Source organism: Cavia porcellus, unplaced genomic scaffold (genome assembly GCF_034190915.1).
Source record: "Cavia porcellus strain 051 isolate PalLab524CR breed Dunkin Hartley unplaced genomic scaffold, mCavPor4.1 scaffold_27, whole genome shotgun sequence".
Lineage (NCBI taxonomy): Eukaryota > Metazoa > Chordata > Mammalia > Rodentia > Caviidae > Cavia > Cavia porcellus.
In genome coordinates this window covers 9,130,860-9,157,658 of record NW_026947510.1, presented here as the reverse complement: position 1 = coordinate 9,157,658, position 26,799 = coordinate 9,130,860, and the positions used below count along the sequence as shown (strand labels likewise).

The 26,799-nt window shown below is 36.7% G+C and overlaps 1 protein-coding gene across 4 annotated transcripts in view; it reads left to right on the top strand.

Moving 5' to 3' along the window:
* Positions 1-26,799, top strand: part of Itga8 (integrin subunit alpha 8) — a 171,465-nt gene that overhangs the window by 7,025 nt on the left and 137,641 nt on the right. For all 4 annotated transcript variants that reach the window (XR_010043725.1, XM_003462769.5, XM_063237857.1 and 1 more), the window contains exons 3-4: positions 20,227-20,327; positions 24,386-24,509. Coding sequence is in view for 3 of the 4 variants with exons in the window: in XM_003462769.5 (XP_003462817.1) it covers positions 20,227-20,327; positions 24,386-24,509 (225 nt within the window). In the remaining variant the exon portion in view is untranslated. The remainder of the gene's footprint in view (positions 1-20,226; positions 20,328-24,385; positions 24,510-26,799) is intronic.

Below are 26,799 nucleotides of genomic sequence, written 5' to 3'. Positions count from 1 at the left end.
TGCCAGAGCTTAAATCATTTAGTGTAGCACCACAAAAGCCTGCCAAATTGAGAAGCTTTTCTATGTCTGTAAACACTGGTGAAAGTGATCCTTTACCCTTCTGATTATTTTAGTAAAGTTGAGACATAGACTACAAAAATGTGTCTCTATAAAAGTAATTTTGGCATTGCGAAAGGGGAAGGGCTGGCTTTAAAGGGCAGCACAGCCAGGTGCTGTATCTCACACCTATAAACCCAGCTATTTAGAAGGCTGAGGCAGGAGAAACATAAGTTCTAACCCAGCCTGGGAGACTTAGCAAGCCTGTGACTCAAAGTAACAACTTAAAAAAGGATCAAGGATGTAGCTCAGTGGTAGAGGGCTAATGCATGGGGAGGTCCTGGGTTGATTCTCCAATACTGCACAGAAAGGAGGGGGCACACAGAGAATTTGGAGAAAGTGGAGTAACTTTCTATGTCTTGGGAGTGGTGACGGATTCATGACTGCATGGTGTTTGTCCAACCAACAGAACTGTATATCACTCAGAGTGAATTTTACCATATATAAGTAAAAAAAAAAAAAAAAGAAATAAAGTGAAAAGAATGAAAGAGAGCTGTGTATTTCATATAATCAAGTTTGGATTTCTGACTATTGCTAGGAACACCTGGGCATGAAACTCTTTAGACTGTGGAAGTTCTGATAAAATAATACCTGGAGAGGTGAGGATAACTCTTTTGCCTGAACAGCATAGGCTGCTGCCCCCAAATAAGGGCAAACAATTAGATCATCATGTAGGTTCTGCTTTATCATTTTTTACACAGAGGATAATATGTTTAGAATGTGCTTAGTAAGAGGACTGAATGAAAACATGTTGAAATTTCCCTGTGCTTGTGAAATTTAGGCCTGGATGCCTTCATTGGTAGCCAGTCACTAATCAAAAGGAGATCTCACTTCAACATATGACTATAGTTCTCAAAATCAGTATTTAACAACAGCACTGCAGGGCATTGACTCAGCTACGTTACAGAGTTTTTGTCTTTAGTTTTGGTATGTGACATATGCATACAGATTAGCCTGTGATGTCACAGGAGCCTCTGTATAAATCTGTTCTCATTTCCAAGACATACAGAGGTTAGGGCAGAAGTCTCAGGGTTTTGCTCCAGGAATGTGTTTACTCAAGGACCCTACAGGGACCGCATAATGCACTGCATCACAACCCTGGGTAGTGATGTAATCCATCTCCCAATAACCAGGCCAGTGGTTTTATTCCAGCTCTCTCTGTCATCACCTGTGATTTACCAGATGCTTCTAGCCAAAGCCAGCCCCTCACCACACTGCTTTCAAACTTTTTCCTTACCGAAGTCCCTCACAGGACAGCACAGCTTCTCTCTTGGACACAGCAAACTTGTGTCACCTGCAGTCCCCACTTATCCTGGCCTTTGTTTTGTTGCTTCTTCCTTACCCACCCAGAGCATCTTATCTTCCAGTAATGATTTTCCAGCACTTTCAACCTTTCTCCTCCTCCATTGTCCACCAGACTATATGCTTCAGAATTATTTCTAGAGCTTGGAAGAAAGGGTGTATAACACTAACAGGTAATGTTTTTTGAGCTGCCTAAATATGAATAGTCTATTAAATGAAGCCATTGGCCACACAATTAAATATTATAGAGCATAAAAATGATGTCTATAAAGAATCAGCATTCCCATGGGAAAGTACTGCTATTTTAATATTAAGTAAAAAGCATAAAATTCTGACATATTTATACATTTTGAAGACAATGATTCAAACTAAATCTGTGTTTTAGAAGATGGCAATTTTAGCTGCTTCCTTTTGGCTTGAGTGTTCATGGTAGAATTGTTTAGAAATGTGTCCATGTAAATATAGATGCTTATGTTTCAAAATACTGAAGGCTGAGGACTTTGTTTTCCAATAGCAGTACTCTATATAAAATTAAGAAGATGCACTGTGCCTTGCCTGTTTTCATTCTGAGTTGTCTCTCAGTCAGTGGAAATACAGACTTGGCAGTCTGACATGGCAGTTTTTATAGCTGTTTAGTGATCAGTACTAATTTGAGTGTCTCTGGGCAGAATGGGATGCCAAAATGGTAATCCCATGTGTTGATACTACTGCACAGTCTGTTCCCAGAACTTGTTATAAGAGATCACTGCAAAGAAATCAAAATGACCGTATGTGCAGATATTTCTGTGGGCTTTAAGTATGGGAAGAACCTAGCACAATCAAATGGTCCAGGTTAACTGAATTAAGAACGTTAACTTTCACAACATGAGTTGATGATTTATTCTTGACCTATTGTGTTCAATACCAAGATTTTTTCCCCCCATAAAAACATTATAGAGTGAGCCAAGGATGAGATATATTTAGAGCAGTTCTTTGGTGGTACACTGTTCTACTCAACATGAGCAAGGCTTGTGAGCATCTCATGAAGTAAAGTTGTACCTGTGATGAAAATCTCAGTATATTTGTGTGTAATTTGAGTTGAGCATAGAGGCGTGAGAAGCTGGTGGAGGACTTGGTGGGAGGGAACTGGCAAGGTTCCGTAATCTCGTCTATGTGAGTTTCCTGTGTGCACTTGTCAAAAACGTCTGTGCTAAGTTTGGAAATGGTTGAATTTGCTTCCCTACATGAAATTCACAATGCAGATTATCCTAAAAAAAGCACCAAGAAATGATAAAGCAAAACAAAAACAACATCAAAATGCTTTGGACTCAGATGATAAGATATTTATTAACATTATTTCTCCTCATGTGTATTATTAGGTAATGAAGAGCCCAGCTAAGATTTTGGAAAAAAATGACTGGAGATATCTGGTATAATTTCTTTGTCACATTATTTTTTCAATGTCCATTCATAGGGCGGCTCCCTCCATTGAAGTCACATTATTTTTTCAATGTCCATTCATAGGGAGGCTCCATTCATTGAAGTCACATAGAGGCCCAGGCTCCTTCGTCATGGAGATTCCTTATGGTGGCTGCATCCAAGATCTCCCTAAACGGAAAGGGGATGTGGTTGCCCACCTTGTCAAAGTTTCTCCTTGGAGCTGACTTTCATTAGTTCTCACAGATCACAGGTCAGAGCATGCCTAGAAGGTCGACCACGCTAGCTTTGTAAATGTGGGATACTTTGTTTATCTGCACAGATCTAAATAGTGTCCAACCCTTTCAAATAGGATTAGAAGGAAGTACAGCAAAAGAGTTTGTGTTTAGGGAATTCAAACTGCTTTTTCTTCTTTTTGTAATGAAGATCTTCTTTGACACATGCTTTTGGGACACTCAAATAGCATAGATCTCTAAGGCTCCCAGCCCAGGCCCCACATTTGCAGTATGGAGCAAGACATGTGGCAAGCAAAGGGAGCTGACTGTGTCAACAGCCTTGACCGTGTGAGGGTGCCTATTGTGTAGGTAATCAATTCTCGCCCTGTTTCACCAAGTCCTCATGCTGCTCCACCAGTCATCGGGGAAGACTAGGTGCCCTCCGTCTGCCACTCAAGTGAAGTTATCCATCATAATGTTTTTACTTAAAATGATTTCACCTTTTAATTTCAACTGATTTTTACCTCCAAAATGATTTCTGAAGAGAACAGTAAAGTGGAAAAAGGGCTTCATGTTCATGACCCCGCACAAGTGGCCCTTCCTCTAAATCTGAGACTATGGGCGTGAACAAGACCTGACCCGTCACACCCTGCGTTCAAACTGTGAGACAGCGGTGACAAGCTGGAGGCCCAGGCGACAGAGTGGAGAGTGTGTGCAAGCGTGTTCACTTTTATTTTGAATACGGCATTACTTTATCATGTTGCTATAACAAATTATCCCATACTTAGTGAATTGAAAGAACACGAATTGATTATCTGATTATCCTGGAGTTTTGGAAGCCAAAGTCTAAAATAGGTCTCTCTAGGCTAAAATCAAGGGTTTGGCATGGCTTTGTTCTTCCTGGGAGCTGTAGGAAAAATCTATTTCCTTCCCTTTTCCAGCATCCATAGCTGCCCAGATTCTTTGTTTTATGGCCCCTTTCCATTTTTAAAGCTATCAGTGTCTTCCCGAATCCTTCTTTTCTGTCATCTCTCTCAGTCAGCGTTTCTGTCTCCCTCTCTCACTTTAAAATATCCTCATTATTACACAGGGCCCAGCTTGATCGTACATCATGGGGGGGATAATCTCCTGATTTTACAGTCAGATGATTAGCAATCTTAATTCCAATCACTGCCTTCATTCATCTTCGTTATGTAAACTAGTATCTCTGTTGATTGGGATGTTAAAATGTTACCTCTTTAAGGCTACTATTTTGCCTATCATAAGGTGCTAAAAATGTTCATGGAGGTGATGAGATTTGAGCAAGGGCCTAAATTAAGTGAGGTCTCCAGAGAGAAACGTGTACTGAATGAAATATATACTTGTATCTCACAGTGGTTGGTAATTGCTCATAGCCCACTTCATAACTGTGGCCATCTGGTATACGGCGGTGTACTATGTAAGCTTTGGACAGTATGTATTAGGAACCTCTCTGGGTAACCACTGCCTCCAGGAGAGGAGTGTTATAGATTGCAGGAAAGTTATGGTTCGAATCTTAAGATGGGATTGAAATAATTTGTCTGTTTGGGAAATGGAGAGAGTCCCTGGGCTACAGAAAAACAAATCAGGGAGAGTAAGATAGAAACTTAGGCCTGAAAGCCAGGAATAGGCTAGAAACCCCACAACACTAAAATCTCAAGTGCAACAATCTAATTTAAACTCTCAAAAAATCAAACTCTCTAAGCTCTAAAATCCCTAAACTCTAAAAATCTAAAAGATCAAAATTCCAAAAATATAATTGGACTCAGATGATAAGACTTTTAAAAAGTTTTAAAAAGATGATTACTTACATTTAAAAGGGGGGTTTATTGGAAACATAAAAATACGACCAAAAACTCAGGTGTGGTAGTACATGCCTATAATCCTAGGCAGGAGGTTGACTGAATTTGAGGCCAGCCTGGGCTATATAACAAGTTTAAGGCTCGCCTGGACTATATAAGTGATATTATTGAAAAACGGAGAATGTCTAAAATATTATTACAGTAATTACATTGACAGAATCTCCTCAAAATCTACCCCCTCACTTTGAACACACTTGTCTTGTCATTCATTACACTTTATAAAAGGATTTTGGAATTCCTCTTTCAGGAAGGCCTTTACTCATTACAGCTGCCTTGCTATACTGTGTCACTTCAAAACATTTCCCTATCATGGCCATTTTGACTTTAGGAAGAGCCAGAGGTTGCACAGTGCCAAATCTGGTGAAGAAGGTGGACAAGGACACATTGTTAGGTTTTTATGCACCCGATTTTCTGTGGAATGTGTTTTGGATAACACCTTGGTAAGATATGAAAGAAGACTCTCAGAACTGCTTCAGAAAGGGGCAAGGATGACGTGGTAAGTGTGTTCACAATGAAGGGACTTACCTTGAGGGAGATTAACAGCAATGTATCTTTTACTTTTAATGTACCTTTTTATTTATACATTCATCATTTATTTCAACCACATCTTGTGCACAGTGATACTCTGCCTCAAAAACAAAACAAAACAATAACTGAAAACAAAACAAAACTCATGACTATTTTATAGGCCATTTCACATAATAAAACAGGCAATAATAGCATACATATTTTTGTGAACATGAACTCTCTGGTGTACTAATTACAGCTGCACAGATGTGACAAATATAAACAGATGAATCATATTCAGAGAAACACATGTTCCATATAGTAAGGTGAAATGAATAACTGTATCTCACAGTGGTTGGTAATTGCATGTACTACACTTTCTAACTGTGGTCATCTGAAATATGGTGGTGGACTGTATAAGGCGTGGATAGGATCCCTCGGGAACCTCTCTGGATCACTACTGCCTGACCAGTTCCCCTAGGGGCTGAGAGCTTGATACATGTTACCTTACACAAGTATAGGTGCACCAAATGGTTGTATCTGTACTTAGCGAGGAAACATCAGTGTTTTTATGTGTATGCATAATGCTTACAAACTAAGTTACAATAATTCAACTTCATGGAGTCATATTTGCAAACAAAAAAAATGAGGTGTGTGAGAATTCTTGAAAAGTCACAATTTATACTTCCACTGTTTGAAATGCCACAATGATAAAATACATTGCAAAGCAAATTACAAAAAAAAGTTAAATTTTAAATATTATGGAAAAATGAAAAAGTCTGAGGACTTAAGGTAAGTGGATGCTAGCTGAAAATTTGGAGTTTAAGGCCAGACAGCATGCAGCTCTGATGTTCAAAGTGGCAGAAAAATATCCATCCTAGCTTTCAGAGGCAATTTGCTTTCCATGTTCATTCTCTCCTGGCCTCTGGTAAACTGGCTGTCCAGTCTTCTCTGGAAACACTCAAGCGTTAGCAGGCTTTTACATAATTCCACTGAAGTGATACCACACTCCTGTGTGCAACCCCAAACATAAATCATTTCCCCAGAATTTTACTTTCTTTTCCTCTGATGTTCACCTTTTTTCCCCCTAAAAGAAGTAGTTGTTTGTGGCATTTCAGCTTTCAGGATATCAAGACTCATGATTCTAATCTTTTGGGATTATGGTTTTGAGGGTTTTTGATTTTAGAGATTGTAGACTTTAGGACTTTGATTTTTTGAAAATTTCAACCTTCAAGATTACAGTATTTGTGATTGTGTATTTCACAATTATGATTGGCAGCAGGTTATAATAGCCAGAATTAGGATTTTGAATTTTAAAATTGGAGGGTAGCCAATGGTAAGTTTTAAGGAGGCAGGTAATCTGATTTGAGTTATATTTTTTAAAAGGATCAGTTTAGCCTCTAGATGAAGAATAATAGCTCTTAGGTTATACCTCTTACCACTGTCTCAGGAAAAAAAAATGTGGCTTAGTTTAAATGATAGCAGTTAGGGCTGAGACATGACTGAGGTCAGGATTTATTTGAAGATGCAGCTGACATTATACCACTATGGATCAGATGAAGAGTGCAAAAGAAAAAGAAAAATATTGATCCAAGTCACTGGCGGAATGGGATTGTTAGAGGGGACAGTGAGGAAGGAGCATGTCTTAGAGGAAATATTAAGAGATGGATCCAGACACGTGAAATTTGGGAAGCTTATTAGACATGGCAAATGGGCAGTTGAAAAAATAAACCCAGACCTCAGGCAAGGTGTGTGCGGATTTACATTGGGAAATCATAAATATGTAGATGATACTTAACACCCTGACTTAAGGAGTGTGTGTAGACGGAGAGAAGCAAAGTGAAGAGAAAAGAGCGGGAAAGACATGAGACCAAGGTTGAGATTGAGCCCTGGAGCACCGTGACGTTTAGAGAAACACAGAGAGACAGTGAGAATGTGTGAAAGACACGAAAGAGTGGTTCGTTAGCTAAAGATCATGAAGCCAATGAAGAGTGACTTGTGAGATGGAGTGAAATAAAGATTGAAATCCAAACATTTGATTTGGCAACGTAAGGTTATTGATGGCTAAATATAGCAGTTATGGAAGAATATGTCAAAAGGGCTTAGAAGACGAAAAGTACGTGGAGCCATTTTAAAAGGAGTTTTGCTAAAAATGGGACCAGAGAATTATAACAAGAAGATAGGAGAGCAAGGTGGACTTTAGTGGACTTTAGCAGGGATTGATGATGGGAGAGGGAACATGTGCAGGATCACATCTCTGCACAGGTGACAATGGGTGCAATTCTTGCATGATAGAGGGCCAGGCTCAGAGCATTATGAAGGGAAGGTCATTCATCAGCACTGTAGAGGGGGATGAGAGAGAAGGAAACAACTCACTCTGCAGGTTGATGGGAAGAAAGAAAATGGTCTTTCCATTCCTTGTATTTTTCCATCATCAGTCAGAGTGAGGAGGCGGAGAAGAAAGTTGGAGGAAGAGTACATGGAAAAGCAAATAGTCACAACAATGGCAGAGTAAATTGAGTAGTGAAGTAATAGGAAGGCCAGGTGGCACACAGGACCATGCCAATATGAATTTATTTTCTGAATGAAGAAATGTTTGCCTCTGCTCATCCCACAACATGGTTCTCCTTATTTGGGAAAGGATTTCAGGAGGTCTCCTAAAGAATTGTTCCATCCTGGTTGTTAATATTCAAAAGAGACAATTACAGACACAGAAAGTTAGGATTTTCATTGTCTATTTTGTGTAGCACAAGGAACAGGGATTTTTAAAAACTACAAATAAATTGTTTTGTTAGAGAAATAGTTAGGACTCCTTTTTACTACCTCTTCTAGCAACACGTTTAAATCCTGAGGAACCATGCAACAGGGGGTAGTGTAAACAGATTTTCAAGTGCCACTGAGAAGCGAGTTTATACAACCTTCATCCTGAAACCCAATCATATCCTGTTCTTAAAAGTGCTCCTTTGAGGTCATTTTAAAGAACTCTATGTCAGTCAGTTGGGTTTGTGAGATTCCCATGCTGAGAGGTTTTCATTGCTTCTTGAAGAAAAAGATAAACAGTTCATCACTAAACAGAAGCATGCTGTGCTCCTGACATCTAAGCCTTACTGCATTTTTATTCCTCAGGGCAGCTGAGAGGTGTGATCCCAAGTCATTACTCCAATGGTGAGGAAATCTAGAGATGAGAGAAAGTATGAGAAATTAAAGGAGTTGAAAGAAATAGCTAAGGTTGGGAATGACAAGGATAACCCTGATAAGGTGAGGCTACTATGTGCCTGGCTCTATGCTGCAGAAAGAACTCTGGCTCCAGAATAGAGATTAAATTTGATAAGGTGACAAGCCTGAACCAAGGGAGCCCAAGTCAGAAAGCCATGGAAGTAACTTAGGCTAAAGAGTATGGTGTTAACCTCCAGAGAAATGGTAACCGAGATGTAAAGGAGTAGATGGACTCGAGAGATACTTGGAAAAAGGAATGACTGTGTGGCATTCAGGAGCATAGGACTGGCGATTGTCAAGAACCTGCCCTATGCTTCTAGTATGGATAATGGGGTTACCATTATATTGGGCGAAACTAATAAACAAGGCAGGCATACTCATGATTTTACAGTGCTCAAGTTCTATTAAAGACCAGTTCCTTGCAGGAACTAATTCAGATACAAGTCCCATAACTCCAGAAAGTTAAGACATTAGGTTTGTGTATTAGCCACTCTCCCACTGCTGGTGCAAAGTACCACACCTGCAGCTTTAAAGGGGGAGGTGTCTATTTTGGTTTATGGTTACAGCATGTGGTCAGCTGCCCTCAAGGCAGAAACAAGAGGGGAAAGAGGTCTGGCAGAGGAACAAATGCTCAATGCATGGTGCCCAGGAAGTAGAGACAGACGAAAGAAACAGAAACAAAATATGCTCCTTGGATCACACCTTTGTGGCTTTGTGGCTCCCTTTTCCAACCAGCACATTCTGCTATAAACTCATCAGTGAGCTAATTCACTGATGATTGTAGTGGCACCATAATTCAATTCTCTTCCAGAAGCCACACTTTTGGAGGGCATTTTTGAACTCAACCAGCACACTGTGTAAAATACACTCCTCCCGACTGAAGGGCATTCTTTTGGACTTTTCAGAGAGAGTAAAGAAAGGTTAGAACTGAAGAGTGATGTGTAGTTGTGTGTGCATGTGTGTATACATGTGCAAGCGTATGTGTTCATGTGCACATGTCTCTCTCTGGGATGGCAGAAAAGACAAAGAACTGGTCCCGCCAGTTCCCTGGTGCAGTGAAAGGATTGTAGAAGGAGTGGTCAAAGCTGATGATTCAGTCGATACAATCCACCCCGGCCTTTCCTTTCTAACTGTATATCATGGTTGGAAGTTGTTTCGGTTTTTAATCTAATGTGCTACACCTTGTTTGTCATTTTCCTCTGGGGAGATAATTGATATTTACTCCTAATTTCTTGCTGCTCTAGTCATACCATATGAAATTAGTAGGATACCTACCACCCAAATTGTTCACATCTTACTAAAGAAAGTTCATTTGTATTTCCAAAACAAATCTTCGGTAAGAACTTCAATTTACATATAAACAAATTTCAAATATCATATTATGTAGAAAACTCATTCATTTTTATTACTAAACAAAACTCTAAAGATCATTGAATGACTACCATTGGTTATTCAAACCAGAGAATTGGAAATGTGATATTTATTCTAGGAAAGATGACCTAGATATGGAAATAATTATAGCAGAAAATTTATATTCTCACTCAGAACAAGAAAATTAAATAATAGGAAGATTGTGATACAATCTGTTCTATTGTTATACCAAACCCATGCAGAAGGACATTATTAAAACTCTGAAAACATACATGATCTCACTTAGCCTTGTTAGCGCTTCGTTATGCATGAAATTGAATATTTAAATAGTAATTGAACAAATGATTCAGAATAAAAGTTTCATAATTTCCAGAAAAGAATAGTTTGAATTTCTATAAACTAGGAAACTAAGTTAAAGATAAATTCTGAACAGCTGGATAAGTTTACCAACAGCAGCCAGGGAATTAAGTTCTCGTAGCTGTTCACTTGTTACTTTACAATTCTTTTCTCCCTGCATTTTTTATTTATACATATTTATTATACAGAATAATGGGCTTCTTCTTGGTGGATTTGTACATGCTCATAATATATTTTGATCATTTTCACCCTTACACTGCTTTGCCGTACACGCCACCAAGCTACATTTATTTTTGTTTCATGTATCTATTTGCTCATAGTAGTTCTTTTATTTATATAACTTGAAAATTTTCTCTTTTTTTGGGAAATGCAACTTGAGAAAAGACAAGACTCTTGGGCCTTACATTTTAAACCTGGCTTTTAAGAAAATGATTTAGAAGCACTGAAAACAAGGAGGAAAGGAATTTCTAAAGAAAAATATCTGGTAGAATGTTTGAAATGGAATAAGAGTCAATAGGCAAGTGAGAGCAAGTGCGGGGGAGAGGGAGAGAGAGAGAGAGAGAGAAAGAGATAGAGAGAGACAGAGGTATAGAGAGATTGGAAAGGAAATCTCATACTTAGAGATGGGCTAGGGCTCGGAATTCTCTGATAATGGTGGGCAGAGAATCTAGATTCAATGTATTAAGAAAAGACAATAAAATAGTGTACATACTTCATCAATTATAACACTCACATGCATCTTCATGTATAAAGCATGAAGTCATTTAAATTTTATTTATTCATTTCATTACATATAAAAGCTTAGGGCATCTGTTTTCATGTTGCCATTACTACAAACATTAATCTGAGTTACACAAAATAACAGATTTTGAACATCAGAGGGAGTAAGAAATCAGTGCGATGTTTTCTTAAATATGTGAAAATTCATACTAAGATAATTGAAAGTATGAAGGCTAAGAGATAGCTTTAAACATGCTTTTGGAGTATTTTGAGCCACAGATATTGGGAAGTTTAATTCTTTGTAATATAAGAAGTCAACTCATATTTTCTCAGATTTGTTTCTTTTAGAGAAGTTGTCTGGAAACTATTTTATTTTGAATTTTACCCATGAACACTCCTTGTTCTTTGATAGACAGTTTCAATTTAATTTTTAAAATGATACCTATCAAACTCTGTAACAAACATCGTTTTTTAAATTAAGTTTATTGGTAGTGATCACATTCATCATAGGGAACTTGTTTAAATGTAATTCTTACAATTACATTAGATTGTCAACAAATACAAAAGTTTAAATGGTTTCTTTTTCCCTTTTGCTGACAAAATAACTGTCAGGACAGCTCCTGCTACAGCTTTAAGAAAGTCCCTCGGGGGACGAAATTGGAAGTGCTGACTGAAGATTTTAAGGAAACTGTTTTTCCAGTACCAGGACAAGAGCTTGTAGGTAGATCTCTAGCTTTGTAGATAGTTTACCAACACATTTGGTCACACCCGAGTCAGCTTCAAGCTTCTTGAATGGATAGACAACCTTCCTCTCCTATGGTGATCTGTCTTCACTTGTAATTCCTTCCATTTTGCTAACCTGAAATATTAGAAAACTGCTATTGATCATGTGCATCAATTTCTAAGCCCCTCACTCATGCTCTGACATGCACATTTCCCTGAATAGAGAGAGTGAAAGCTAGGGTAGGAAGTCTGCCACCCACTGAACTTGTTCTATGACTGCCTAGAACTGCTAGTTTCAGGGAAATTGCTTCAAACTCCAGAAATGGAAGATAAGCCAACTCAGTACCCTTGCTAACACCCATCTATGTTTTCCAGATTGGCCTAAGATTTGTTTATTGTATTTTCGTGTTTTTTGGGGGGCTCATAAACGTAATAATGCTTACTATAGACTCTCAAACGATTAGAAATATATACAACAAAAATCTAAAGGCATGTCTACTCTCTACTTTCAAGACAATCACCGTTTGGCTTATTATTTGTGCATGTACACATGCAGTCACATCCCAACTCAGTATGCACACAACATACTGATTATTAAACACAAGTGTGATAGTACTGAGCTCTGTACCACAGACAAAGTCCTGAATGAACAGATGGGAGCGTGGCCATTTTGTTCAGCAAATACCTCCTGAGGGCCTATTATGTACCAGGCACTTTATATACAAGAATAAATTTTGGGGTAGACTAAAAAAATCTTCATAAAATTAACATAGTAGAAAATAATAGGAGATTGATCAAAATCTACGGTGAATCCCAATTTAAAAAAAATCCAATAAAAGACACATCCATGCGCCTTAAAATGCTGTCTCCATTTTTGGATGCACTTATCCCTTTTTTATCACTTTCTGAAGCAGTTCTGGAAGTCCTTTTTTTGTGAGCGTGTTTACAAAATGTGATTAAAAAAATATGGTCAATGCTGCTTCCAAGTTCCACCCAACAGAAAAGCAGCCTCCTAAAAACATTACGGTGTATCCTCATCTGGCCTATTTACTAGACCTGGCATCTCAAAACCCAAAGTACCACGGAGTAAACATCTGCCTCTACTCTATTCAAGAAGAAAATCTAGGGAGCCCTAACAGTGCAATGAAAGACACTCACAAAAAAGGAATTCCAAAACTGCTTCAGAAAGTAACAAGAATGGGATAAGTTAGTTCAAAATAAGGGACAGTACTATGAGGGGGATTAACAATATGTCTTTACTCTAAATTTTTTTAAAAAAATTAAAACACACACCATACTTTCTTGTGATACCTCATGTGTGGAAAGAAGAATCAATACCCTAAACATAATGTATTCTTTAAAATCAATAAAACTGGTAACCACATGACAAAAGGATATAAACAAGCAATTCAGAGAAGAAAAATGGTTCATAAACATAACAATGATCAGGATTACTAATAACCAGGGAAATGTGAATGAAAATAAAGTGAAACACCATTTCACAGTCACTTGGATTAGGAGAAGTTTCAAAATTCTACACTAACAAGAGAGGGTATCACCTCTCTCAGGTGCTGCTGATGGGCCTGGAGACTGCAGTTACTTTGGAAATCAGTTAGAATCTCTGACATGGATATAGTTACTTTCTGTGACCCAGAAATGTTATTTCTCATCCAGTAGAGAGAAATCCTTGCAGATATGCAGGTAAAATGAGTATAAGGATGCTTGGAGCTTATGTTTATAGTAATGACAACACTGAAAACAAAAACCCTAAGCTTTTACGTGTAATAAAATGAATACATAAAATTAAGATGTAAAGTCTTATGTATAAGACTGACATAAGACTGTATAAGACTGACTGTAAAAGACTGACATAGATATATCTGTCTTTCCATCCATCCATCCATTCATATCCATCCATTCATCTATGTATCTATATATCTCTCTATGTATATTACTATCAAGTTAGCTAGCTACCTAGTTAGCTAGTTATTCATGGACATTCCTCACTGACATAATATTGAATGTAAAACACAAGTACAGACTGTTTACTGTGTTTGTCAGCTATAAGAAACACACAAAAGAATATTCTGTCAACTTCTGACGAACTACAAGTATAGCTAATCTACCATCTGTTTTTGCATGACCTATAATGTAAGGGTATTTTATGTTTCTCAATGGCTGGGCAATTTTCCTAACAAATACTGTTTCCTGACACATGAAAATTATATGAATTTAAATTTCTGTGTCCATCAGTAAAATATTATTTATGTAATCACTAAATTTTTTTCCAGTTTGGACTTTTTCCTCTCTGTAGTCATGACTTGCTTAGGCAATGGGGAGTCTCCATTCACCATCTCCCCAGGACCCTGCTCTTTTTAGGACTTCTGTGTGTTCACTGCATCCTGTCATTACCAGTTGACTCCTCTCTGCTCCAGAGCTTTGTTCTAAATCCCTTGCCCCATGTCATCCGTGTGTCAGTCAGGATTTTGGCTTTGCTAGGAAAACAGAAGCCACTTTGAAGATCACAAGGAGACAGCGATTTCAAAGAGAGGCTGAGCTGCCTCAATGGCTGTGGAAAGTGAAGGGGTGCTAAGGGTCAAGAAAGTCACCGCCAGATCAACAGATCTGGGAGTTTAGGAATCACAGGCATGATTTTAGCTGGGAGTTTAGGAAATACAGGCAAGATCTTAGCTGGCCCAAACACACCAAAGACGTGACTGTCAGCAGGACATCTGGGAGCTCTGGCTGAACATCACATCTGTCACCAAGGAAGCCCACATGCCTGCTTACAGCTGACACCAGAAAGCAACAGCTTCTCTGTCTTTCCCTCTTCCCACAGCTCTCATGAGCCTCTCATTCATTCAGAATCCTGCTAGAAAGTCTTGAAAATGTGTTTTCTAGGATTTCACCTCTTGCCATATAAAGGAGAGATAAGAAGGATGGACAGTGTGCTGCTTACTGACAGATTTTACTTGGAATCATAAACCAAATCATATCAAAAACATCTTCCGTGCCCAGAAAATTTTGATGAACATAGATAGCCCTACATTCTGGGTCAGAAAGAAGTTAAGAAATTGGCAAATGTTACCTTCTCCTCAATTTAAATCCATTTCATCTGAAATGTTACATTATTACAATGTTAGATTTATAGTCATTTTTAAAGCCATATAAAATAATAAAACAGTAATTTTAAAGATCTTTTGTTGACTTCAAGGATGAGTGACAAGGTAGTGCACCTAAATCAAAATTAATTTTTTTTTTATCGGTATCGGGGATCGAACTCATGACTGCCTGCTTGCAAGGCAGGTGCTTATGCCATTGAGCTAAATCCCCAGCCTCAAAATTAATTTTTGTAAGAGACCTGTAACACTGGAATTCTTTTCTATTAATACTCCTTGCACTGGATATGGTCTCGATGAAGTCCATTCATTTGTACTCTTCATCCAGGAAAAAAATTCTGGCATAAAATAATCACAGTTCATATTTTAATGAAGTTATTACACCATTCAACCTCTGGTAGAAGAAAAGATGCCTCTGGAACTATTCAGGCAGAATTAGGAGAATTGCATAATTTAATCTAGAAAAACAAGGATCAGCTTGGAACTGGCATAGTTTTATCCCATGTTTCATTTTCTTCCTCACAGAAGCCGCCTTTTAAAATGTAAATTCTTTTGGCATCTCCTTAACTATGTTTGAATTTTTGAGGTTCTAGTCTTCTTTTCATGGTGTTTCAGTAGTTTAGAAATTTCAAAGTCACTATAGTACTTTTCCCAGGCTTAATTAAAGCCACATTGACAGTCTTAGGAACTATCACCAATCCCATTTCTAAGTGCCACAAATTGTTATTAATAACTGGTTGCATTTGTGTGTCTGTGAAGTCCTTCCGATTCCTAGACTTAGGCAGAGTTTTCAGATTTCTAATTAATAGAATTTAAGTGGACCTTCAATTGTACTGCTGTAAGATTTCTGTTTTATGTGACTTGCCAGTTTATCAAGAACATCTACACTCATTTCTCTGATGTGAACTTAGCGACTTGACCATCTGTGAAGAAGATGTGGAAGAGGCATTCTCAGCCTCATTTTAAAAAGTTAAAATTCCAGAAGATTAAATGAATTGCCCAAGGTCACCCAGTTTATGGTGGCAAGATCCTTCAGCTCTGAGTTCTATAAGCACCCCAGCTGCCTAGACACAAACAGAAATGTTTATATTTTCCTTGTCAGACTGTAAGCTGTACAGCCTCTCTAATTCTTTGCCAGTTGTGTGCATTTTGGGTGAGGATTTCCAGAACTTGTTTTGTTTTTTCAAAGTCCAGAAACATCAAAAGCATTAAGATTTTTAAGATGAAAATTCAAGATTTTCTCCTAACATGTCAAAATGTAAATTCTAGGTTGAATGTAAGTAATATTTAAAAGTCTGTAGTCATAAGTAAACAATTAAATCTTTAATCACATGTTTATTTTGGCCTTACCTAATAGGAGTTAGAAGTTTTTTTGTAATGTACTTATTAGTCAAGGAAAAAAACTACAATACATACGAAAGGAAATACATACAAATAAGATCCCTGAGTACAAATGTCCTTGGAAATTCATTGGGTATTATAACTGATGAAGTTGCTGTTAGGACAGGGAAGTTAGAACCATGTGGGAAGTCAGTACACTGGGGAACGAGGAGGGAAAGAACAGAGCTCTGCTTTTGATTAGGATCTGAAGTGTGTTATAATTGGGTTGAATTTCTCCCCAGCTGGCCCCTCTCTTGCTGACATCTGCAAAGTGTGTGAAAAACTGTGGTGGGGCCTTATCTACGGTGGCTGTGTGGACACATGTTAGTCACTTAAGAGCCAAGACCTTGGGTCCTTTGTGCTGGTTCTGGTAATGAATGTTGAGAAATGTGCTTTTTGGACCAGGAGATTCTTAATGGGTTTCGTTATTGGAAAAGATTTAGGATTCTTTTAAGTAGTTATAATTATTTGGTATCCTATCTGAAACCAGGGAATACATAACTGAAATATAGATTCAAGACTATCAGGGTCTGCATTAAGTTTAATCCATAGTTCTCTGAAATATAAAACATAAGAAAATGTTTCTCTTTTATCTTGTGAAATTTCATTTATATATTTTGCGTTTGTATTTATCTAAGGCAGGTCACCCCCTAGCTTAGGCTTGATTACTAAAAGGTATTTCCCTGAGTATGAAAATTGATTTTCAAGTATTTTTAAACTAACAGGTAACATTGCATTTACTTATGGTAAGCAATGTGATGTTTTAATATCTGTAAACATTATGGAATGATTAAATCAAGCTACCTTATTCTTGTGGGGAGAACATTTAAAATCTACTTTTAAAAGTAATTTTCAGATATACAATGCTTTTTTTTGATACTCGGGATCAAACTCACGACCGTGCTTGCAAGGCAGGCACTTATGCTGCTGAGCTAAATCCCCAGCTACAATGCATTATTAATAACTGCTGTCAGCATGCTATACAACAGATTTCCAGAATTTATTTCTCTAACTGAAACTTGTTATGTGTTGGTCAATATCTCACCATCCTCCAGGTCCCCAGTATCCTTTGGTAAGCATCATTCTAGTCTGTTTCTGTAAGTTCAACTTTTTTGCATCCCACATAAATAAGATCACTCACTGTTTTTCTTTTTCTTGAACCTGGCTTATATTACTAATATAATGTCCTTCAGGTTCATCCATGTTATCACAAATTATAGAATCTTTTTCTTTTATAAGACTAATTTTCTTTATACATTTGTCTGTTGAAGGACAATTAAGATGATTCTGTATCTTGGTTTTTGTGAACTTGTAGCAACAAATATGAAATTGGATATCTGTCCAACATACTGATTTCATTTTCTTTGGTTATACACTTAAAAGTGGAATTTATGGATCACTGTTAGTTCTAGTTATAATTTTTAATAACCTTCATATTGTTATTTAATAATTGCTATAATAATTTACATTTTCACAAGTAGCATGCAAAAGGTCTCTTTTCTCTACCTCATCAACAACCTTTGTTATCTTTAGTCTTTTGAATAATAGCTATTTTTATGAAGGTGAGTTGATAAATCTCAGTGATTTTCATTTTCATTTCTTCGATGATTGATGATGCTGAGTATTTTTTCTGATGCCTGTTGGGCATTTGCATTTCTTTTATCTATTCAGGTCTTTTGCTTTGTTTTCAATTGGGTTGTTTTCTTGTTATTGAGTTTGAAATGTTTTTTATATATTTTAGACATTAACCCCTTAACCGATCAATGGTTTACAAATATTTTCTTCTGTCGTGCAGGTTGTCTCTTCACTCTGTTGACTATTTCCTTTGCTGTGCAGTAGATTCTAGAGGCAATCCTATTTACCTATCTTTTCTTTTGTTGCTTATGTTTTTAGAGTCAGATCCAAAAAGTCTTTGCCAAGTCCAATGACAAAACTTCTCCTTTTGTTTTCTTCAAATAGTTTGGTTTTAGGTCTTACATTTAAGTCTTTAATATATTTTGAGTTGAGTTTTGTATTTGGGATTAGGTTAGGGTCAAGTCTTTTCATAGGTCAGCTCCCCTAATACAATTTATTGAAGAGCCTATTCATTCACCTTTGTCCTTGACACTTTGTTGAAAGTCAATCAAACAACAATGCATTACTTTATTTCTGGGCTCTCTATAATGTTTCATTGGTCCATATGCCTGTTGTATTTCTGGAATCATGCCATTTTGAATACTAGAGGTTTGATTATTATAGCTTTATATTACAGTGCATTTTGAAATCATGTAGTGTGATGCTCTAGCCTTTTTCTTTTTGTTTAAGATTTCTTTGGCTATTTAGGGTTTCTTGTGGGTCAACTTGTAGGATTGTTTTTCTGTTTTTGTGAAGAATATCATTGAAATTTTAATAAAGGTTATTTTTAGAGTACAGCAGCATTTAATGGTCAGAAACAGTTGTACAGTATTATAGTCAGCCACAGACACTGTGCTGGAGGACAAGGCTGTATTCCTCTGCTACACTGGACAAAAGCGGTACTGGAAATGAGCTGGCACCTGACGAGGTCCATGCCTTCATACCCTGGGTCTGCGGGGAGACCACACCTAATATCACCCAGCTACTACTCTGTTCATCAGGGGTGGGTGTAAACCATATATACAAGAACCTTTGCCCTCAGTGTCAGATAGGATAGGGCTGAGTTTAATAAAGATTACATGAAGTCTGTAGATCATTTTGTAGCATGTATATTGTACCAATATAGTTTTGAATCCATGAACCCATGATATCTTTCCATTTCTTCTTTAATTTCTTTCAATATCATAGTTTTTCAATATACAAATCTTTCAATTATTTGATTAAATTTATTCCAAAGTATTGTTATTGTAAGTGGTATTGTTTCTTGATTTTTATTTTTCAGATAGTTTATTGTTGGTATACAAAAGTGTCATTAATTTTTATGTGTTAATTTTGCATGCAGTAGTTTTACAAAATTTATTGTTGTTACTATTCTTCTTATTATTATTATTATTAAGTTCCAAAATCAAACTCATAACTTCATGCTTGCCAGGCGATAAATTTATTTATTTATTTGTTTGTTTTTATCGGTACCAGGGATCGAACTCAAGACCGCACACTTGCAAGGCAGGCGTTTATGCCGCTGAGCTAAATCCCCAGCCCCTGGGCAATAAATTTATTATTTTGAATACTTTTGATAGAGTCTTTAGGGTTTTCTGTAATAAGACCATGTCACATGCAAACAGAGATGATTTAACTTCTTCCTCTCTGATTTAGATTTCTCTTATTTATTTTTTTGCCCAATTGCTTTGGTTAGGACTTTAAATATTATGTTAGTTAGAAGTGATAAGAGTGGGGATTCTTGTCTGATTCTTGATCATAGAGGGATAGAGGTCAGCTTTCCACAACTGAGTATGATGCTAGCTATGTGCTTTGGAAATATGGCCTTATCATATCAAGATATGTTCCTTCTATACCTAATTTGTTAAATTTTTTCACAGGATATTAAATACTATTAAGTGCTTTTCTTGCATAATCACATGGATTTTATTCTTCATTCTGTTGATGGAATGAATCATGATGATTGTTTTGCATTGGCTGAAACACTTTTGCATCTCCCTTGATTGTAGTGAAATATTCTTTTACTGTGCTACTGAATTCATGTTGCTAGTATCCTTTTGGGGAATTTTTCATCTGTGCTCATCACGAATGTTAGCCCATAATTTTACTTTTATATAGTGTCCTATTCAGACTTTGGCATTAGGGTAATGCTGGCTTTCAGAAATATTACTCTTCATCAATTTTTATGGACAAGTTTAAAAAGATTGGTATTCATTCTTTTAGTATGTTGAATGTAGAAATTTATTGTTGTATAATTTAACTGGCTGGCACATTTTGCAAAGTATTAATAATTCATATTCTCCTTGTCAGATAACAGAAAGATCAGAGTTAATGGAACTAAAGAACCTATAGAATTTAAATCAAATCAATGGTTTGGAGCAACAGTGAAAGCTCACAAAGGGAAAGTTGTGGTGAGTATAAATTCTGTGATGTATTATGAGTTGATGATTGTCTTCTCATATTGTTTTAAGCCAAAATGTGTGTCTAGGTTACTGAGAAATCAGTCAATACTGGATTAATGTAGAAGATTTGTTAGTATGGGAACTTTAAAAAAATTTATTAGCTTTAATTCTCTTATGAAGAAATAGCCTGGGAGTTTAGGATTTAAGAATTCTAACTTAATGAGACTACCCAAAAGAGATGCTGAACTTCATTTAGTCTGTGGTTAAAGTCTGTGTTTTAAAAGATTTTGACATAAAATAGATGACATAATAGTTATAGACACAGCTGTCTAGTTAGAAATTCATCATTTATAATGTAATACCTGAGAAACTGTATTTGCATTAGTATATTTTTCTTTCAGAATTGGTAAGATCTTTTAAATGCTTTACTGATATATGACTTATGGGAACTGCTATTAAAATGCTAATTCCATTCTTGTAACTGTTTAGGGTTCACAAAATCTTTTGGGTATTGATTAATTTTTTTAAGTCCTGAAAATTTATCTGTAGCATGATCACATGTACATTAATCAAATTTTAAATGCAGAGCGCTATACTAAGTACTGTTGGCAGTTAAATAAATTCTAGAAGAGGCTTTAGAGCAAACATTTATTTAATGTTGTAGAAATCTTCAAAACTATTGAAGGCACAATAATACACGTCACAATAAAAATACTTGGTTTTTGGTAAAGTTGGATTTTATAAATTATGTTATGTTATTAAATCTCCTTTGATGAGATAGAAGATGAAGCCAGTTGGAGTGTATTGAGCCCACAAGTGACTGTCACCATCTCGATGTCCTTTGTTCACAATTCACATCTTAGGTTGAATTTATTAAGCAGTTAACTTGTCAGTGACTGGAAAGGCCATAAGATAAGGAAAGTTAGATGATTTACAGAGTTTGGAGGCACTGGCCAAGACTTTAGAGTATACAGAAAAATAAAAACAAAACCTAAATAAATAAATAAATCTTACATTATAGAATATTATTGAGATTATTGTTATCTTTACTAAAAGTAGTTATATATTGGACTAAGTTATCAAGGACACACTTAGAAACCTAGAATGACTTTAAAGTAGAGCAAAAATGAACTAAAATAAGAGGATTAGAATACCAGGTAAGCGGTGTAGAGATTAAGCCAAGGCTGCAGTCTGAGCGGGAAGCTGGACTATGTACCAGAAAAGAAGCAGAAACCACGGCACATAGACTAGTCCCATGTGGTGAGTATTTATGGCATATTGCCTTTGGCTGCAGAAGCATGTAGCAAAAACTTTTGTGCCAGAACACTAAAATTCCCATTGGGAGTCATTGACTACTTGCAGACTTTATCTACTTATAAGTTTGTACAACTAGAATAGTTACTTTTTACTCTTTATCAACTTATCAGATAGTTTAGTGGTTCTAGGGATCTGTAAATCTGTCACTGGAGTTGAATATTTGGACAAGCAGATGAAACACAGAGGATTCTAAACAAAAAAGGATGCCTGTATTTTATATCCATTGCCTTTCTCATTCCCAGCAAAATTAATGTTATTTAATTTAAAGAGGTTTTCCTTTTAAATATTGTACTCTTGATAGAACCTTAACTTCTGAATAAAATCCAGAGCATTTCGTGAACCCTTTCTTTTTGTTTCTCACTGTTGTTTAAATGACTTTTTGCTGATAAAATTCCCACTACGAGGTAAGCTAATTTAGAGGCAGTTTCATTTTTTCACAATATAGTCCTCCCGATGGCATCATAATGTAATGTGCCTTATTTTCCCCAGGGAAATATTCCTAAAATTAGGACGTTTGATTGAGGCCTCAAATAAATTTCTGATATGGCAAACCATGTATCATAAAAGCAAAGCCAGTAGCAACCAATGCATAATAATTTGGCATGGTAAGATTTTCTTTTTAAATTTTTTTTTATTTTAAAGAGATTCAGAAAAAACAGGACATAACAAAGCAGATCAAAATAGAACAATGTAAGCAACACAGTATTTCACCAGAAGACATCCCATAATTAACAGTAATTACCATAATGTCTCTTTCTTTGAAATAGTTGAGCATAAATTCATATACAATAGTATCAAACATGACAAAATAGAATAAAATCATTCAAGAGAATGAAACTATTACAGGGCATTCAGAAGCAAATAACAGAAAATGAACAATGGCTACTATATTGTCTCATTTTCCACAGAAAATTTGTTTATACCATCACACATAATACAATCCAATAACATACAACATGATAGAACCAATGGAAACAGAAGAGAAAATCATGGTAGGACTTCAGAGTAAGATGATATTAAATCAGCACTGGCTATTACAATGACTTCTTTTCTTCAAAATAGCTGTTCATACATTCACAGATAATAAAATCAAACAAACCAGGATAAAACCATTTCAATTAATGAATGCAATCATTATAAAGTTTCAAAGCAGTGTAATGGGAAATCATGATTACTCTTCTGTACTCTTACCATTTCTTACACTAGGGAGACTATATAGTATTCATACATGTGAGTTTGATTTATTTCACTTATGAGTATGGTCTCAAGTTGCACCCACTTATTTATAAATATCTCAATGTGATCATTCTTTATAGCTGAGTAGTACTCCATTGTATAAAAATATAACTTTTTTATCCATTCCTCAGTTGATGGACACTTAGGTTGTTTCCAAGATCTGGCTTTTACAAATTGTGCTGCTATAAATATGGTGCATATATATCACTGTGGTACGATGTTTTCAGTTCTTCTGGAAATATGCCTAGAAGTGGGATAGCTGGGTCAAATGGGACTTTCAATCCCAGCTTTTTGAGGAGTCTCCAGACTGACCTCCATGGTGGTTGCACCAGTCTACAATCCCACCAACAATGAGGAGAGTTCCTTTTTCCCCACAGCCTCTCCAGCATTTGTTGTCGGTAGTTTTCTTGATCCTGGCCATTCTTTCTGGAGTGAGATGGAATCTCAGTGTTTCAACATCTATCCAGTGAGAAGCCATTTAGTTTAACTGACCACACGTGTATTAATCAAATTTTAAATGCAGAGCTCTATGCCTAAGTGCTGTTGGCAGTTAAATAAATTCTAGAAGAGGCTCTAGCACGTAAGCAAATGTGTGTATAGTATGCATTCTTACCTAACTTACCACTTTACATGTTAGCATGCAATAAGCATGTAACATTTATTGGTAACCTTTTTTGTTTTGTTAGAATTGATAACACATTTATGGAAAGATTTGGCAAAGTCATCTCCCTTAAAAATCTTGTCTGCAGTCTTTAGAGCGTATCATAATAAATCTCTCCTTAAGAAGCAGAGTCAGAATGTTGAATTAGTTCACACTCAGTCTCAGTGGCTCAAAATGCTTTATGTCATTAACATGTACACTTTGAATAACTTTCTTTCTATTGCTAAAATAGGCACCAGGTGCTGTCTTTTACCTTCAGATTTACCATGAATAAAAACAGTTAAATTAATATAAAGCCCAAGGCACCATAACAAGGGAGTAACATATCATTATTTAAAAATTTGTAAGATGTAATAAAGTAGAGGAACCCAAAAAATGAAATTTTATAAACTTCTCTACAACCTTTGATTTAAAAACCAGTATTTTAAAAAGGAACAAGACAAAGAAACTAGCTCTTATTTTAACACCTTACTGTGACTTATTCACTGTTTGAATGATAATTTGCTTTCATCTTTTCCCAATTAAACAAGACAGGCATGAAAAGAAAGTATGAATCCTTTGCTTTGGGGAGGTAATTCCCTTTCACCAGATCACTTTTAGTTTATGATTCTGTGGCAAGAGAACTCATTCCCTGGCATGTGCTTAGTTTTTGCCAGTTCTACAGCATGTTAATATTGCAAGTTATTTTGGAAGGTTTAATTATGTCATTAGCGTGCTGAGGAGCAATTAATTAATTCACCTGTTAATTTAACACCATTTGTCATAAATTTAGGTGCACTCATCAATAATTCAAATCAAACTAGTGTGTGAGAAGCACAGATAAAAATATGTCAGTTAATTTGATGTTTTACAGGCCTGTGCTCCTTTATATCACTGGAGAACTCTTAAACCATCACCAGAAAAGGATCCAGTGGGCACCTGCTACGTAGCAATTCAGAATTTCAGTGCATATGCTGAGTACTCTCCTTGTCGGAACAGTAAGTTATTATTATTATTTTTTAATCAGTATCACGGATTGAACTTACAACCATGAGATTGCAAGGCAGGCACTTGTGCCGCTGAGCTAAATCCCAGTCCTGTAAGTTATTTTTATTCCTTGAAACTGAAAGAGCAAAATACCATCAATAAGTTATTCCATTAAGTGGAAATGAGATGACAGTATAGGTTACTGACAACTTTGGGTGGTTTTTTGCTGTGATAGGAGCACCAAGACTTGGATTTCTTGTGCTCTTCTCCCACATTGTGAGAATTTAGTTTTTAGATACTCTTCAGTGGAATGGATTGGTTCCTTATTTTAGGCTTTAGACTCTCAGTGGCTGTTGAAAATGTACACTGTCTCAGCACCCAGCACCCACAATTTAAAAAAGGACAGATTTACTGTGACTTACAGTTAGTTTGTAGAGATTTCAGTTTGGAGTTGGCCGGCTTCAAGACTGGGCAGTATGGTAAAGGGACAGGCAGAAAGGCAAATAGAGGAAAGTTTCTCACATCACGGCAAAGGAGTCAAGGCAGGAGAGGCGCCAGGAGGTACCTACAGCCATCTAGGCCTGCACCCCCAGTGACCCACCTCTTCGGGCTAGGCCTATGTCTGAGTAGCAAACCCTATTTTGCATTCAGTAACAGGAGAAAGTTAAAAAGATTTAGACCTCCAAAGAACTGAGAATAGAACTTTTTTAAAAATTTGGAACCTGGGATCAAACTCAAGACCTCGCACTTGCCAGGCAGACACTTGTGCCACTGAGCTAAATCCCCAGCCCAGGAACAGAACTTTTGAACTCTGGTGGCTTTTGGTGAAATTTTGGCAAGGACAAAACTAGGTCTTCTGAAAGTTAGCTGAGTGAACAGTCTGTGAGAAAAGGACTTTATCTTAACTTGTAGGTAATGAGGTTCCATTACTTATTCACTCAACAGGTGCTCCTGAGCACAGTCACACTAACTGTTCTGCATTCAGGGAATACATCAATGAACAGGAAAAAGATCAGTCCTTAGGTTTAGTGAGCCAAAATTCTGTTGTGGAGACAAGCAACAAATGTATAGATAAATAAGTTCACAACAAGATGTCAGGTAGTGAAAAGCACTAAGAAGAAAAACATAGCAAGGGCAAGAGAGAAAGGAAAAATCCTTTGCTAGGATGATAGGAAGGGAAATGTTGAATAAATGGTGATTAAAGATGAGAGAGAAGGCCCTTCCCAGGCACAGGCAGCACCCACAGAGAGCCAGAGTTGGGGCTGCACTGCATCCAGGGTGCTTGGCTCTGGGATTTGGTAAAAGATCAATATTATTATGACAAAGACATTCAATACTTAATTTGTTTCATAAATATTTACACCTATTTTATAATATTTTTTCATGATGGACTAAAGATGCTTCCTCGTAACAGCAAGTCATTGTAAATAAAAAGATGAACCCATCCTTCCCATGCCTTCTGCCGTGATGAGACATCATGTCCTAATGGGCACCGAGGACAATCAGTACTGAAACTTGTCACTGCTTTGAGTTCTGCCCTTTAGCCCAACTGTTTGTGGGACTTGAAGTCTCAGATTAAAATACAGCCCTATAGAATCTAGACTTGAGAGGTACAAGTTTCAGGGTGACTTTGGGCCATTATTTTAAAATATACTAAGGTAAAGTACACTCAATTGCATCTCTGTGGGCACATTACAGTGTCAACTGATTTACTATTGATTTTCCTCCATAGAAGGATAGCGCCAAAAAACTCATGGTGCTCAGCTTGAATGAATTTCAGAATAGCTGAGTACGTTGTTGAGAAGGGTTTCGGCTGTTTTTGTATCCTCTTGAGAACCCTGTTCTTATACATACTTCTTCCTCTTCAAATCATCCAAGGAGCAGACTTCCTGTCATGGCTAAGAAGTTCACAGTTCATTAACACAAAGCCGGCTTGTTCATGAGCATATGGTCAATATCACAGAACAGGAACATCAGTGATATTATTTTCAAAAGAGAATTTATGTTAATCCTATGCCACAAACCCAATGAACTGAGCCAATACAGCGAGCAATCTGTGAGTCAGCTCATTCATATTAATGACAAACATTCAGCTCTTTCAATCATTCATAATTCAGGTGAGGACAGTTCACGCACACCATTTGGTTTTCCGTTGGAAGCCAACAAATAGTGGTGAACAGTCAGCATGTGTCCCTGAATTCCTGAATTCACCCAGAGAAGTTATTGTGAGTTCAGAAATGCTCTGAAGTTCCAGGTTGAAAGATTCCTTTAGCTCTCATAAGCAATAATTTTTAAGAAATG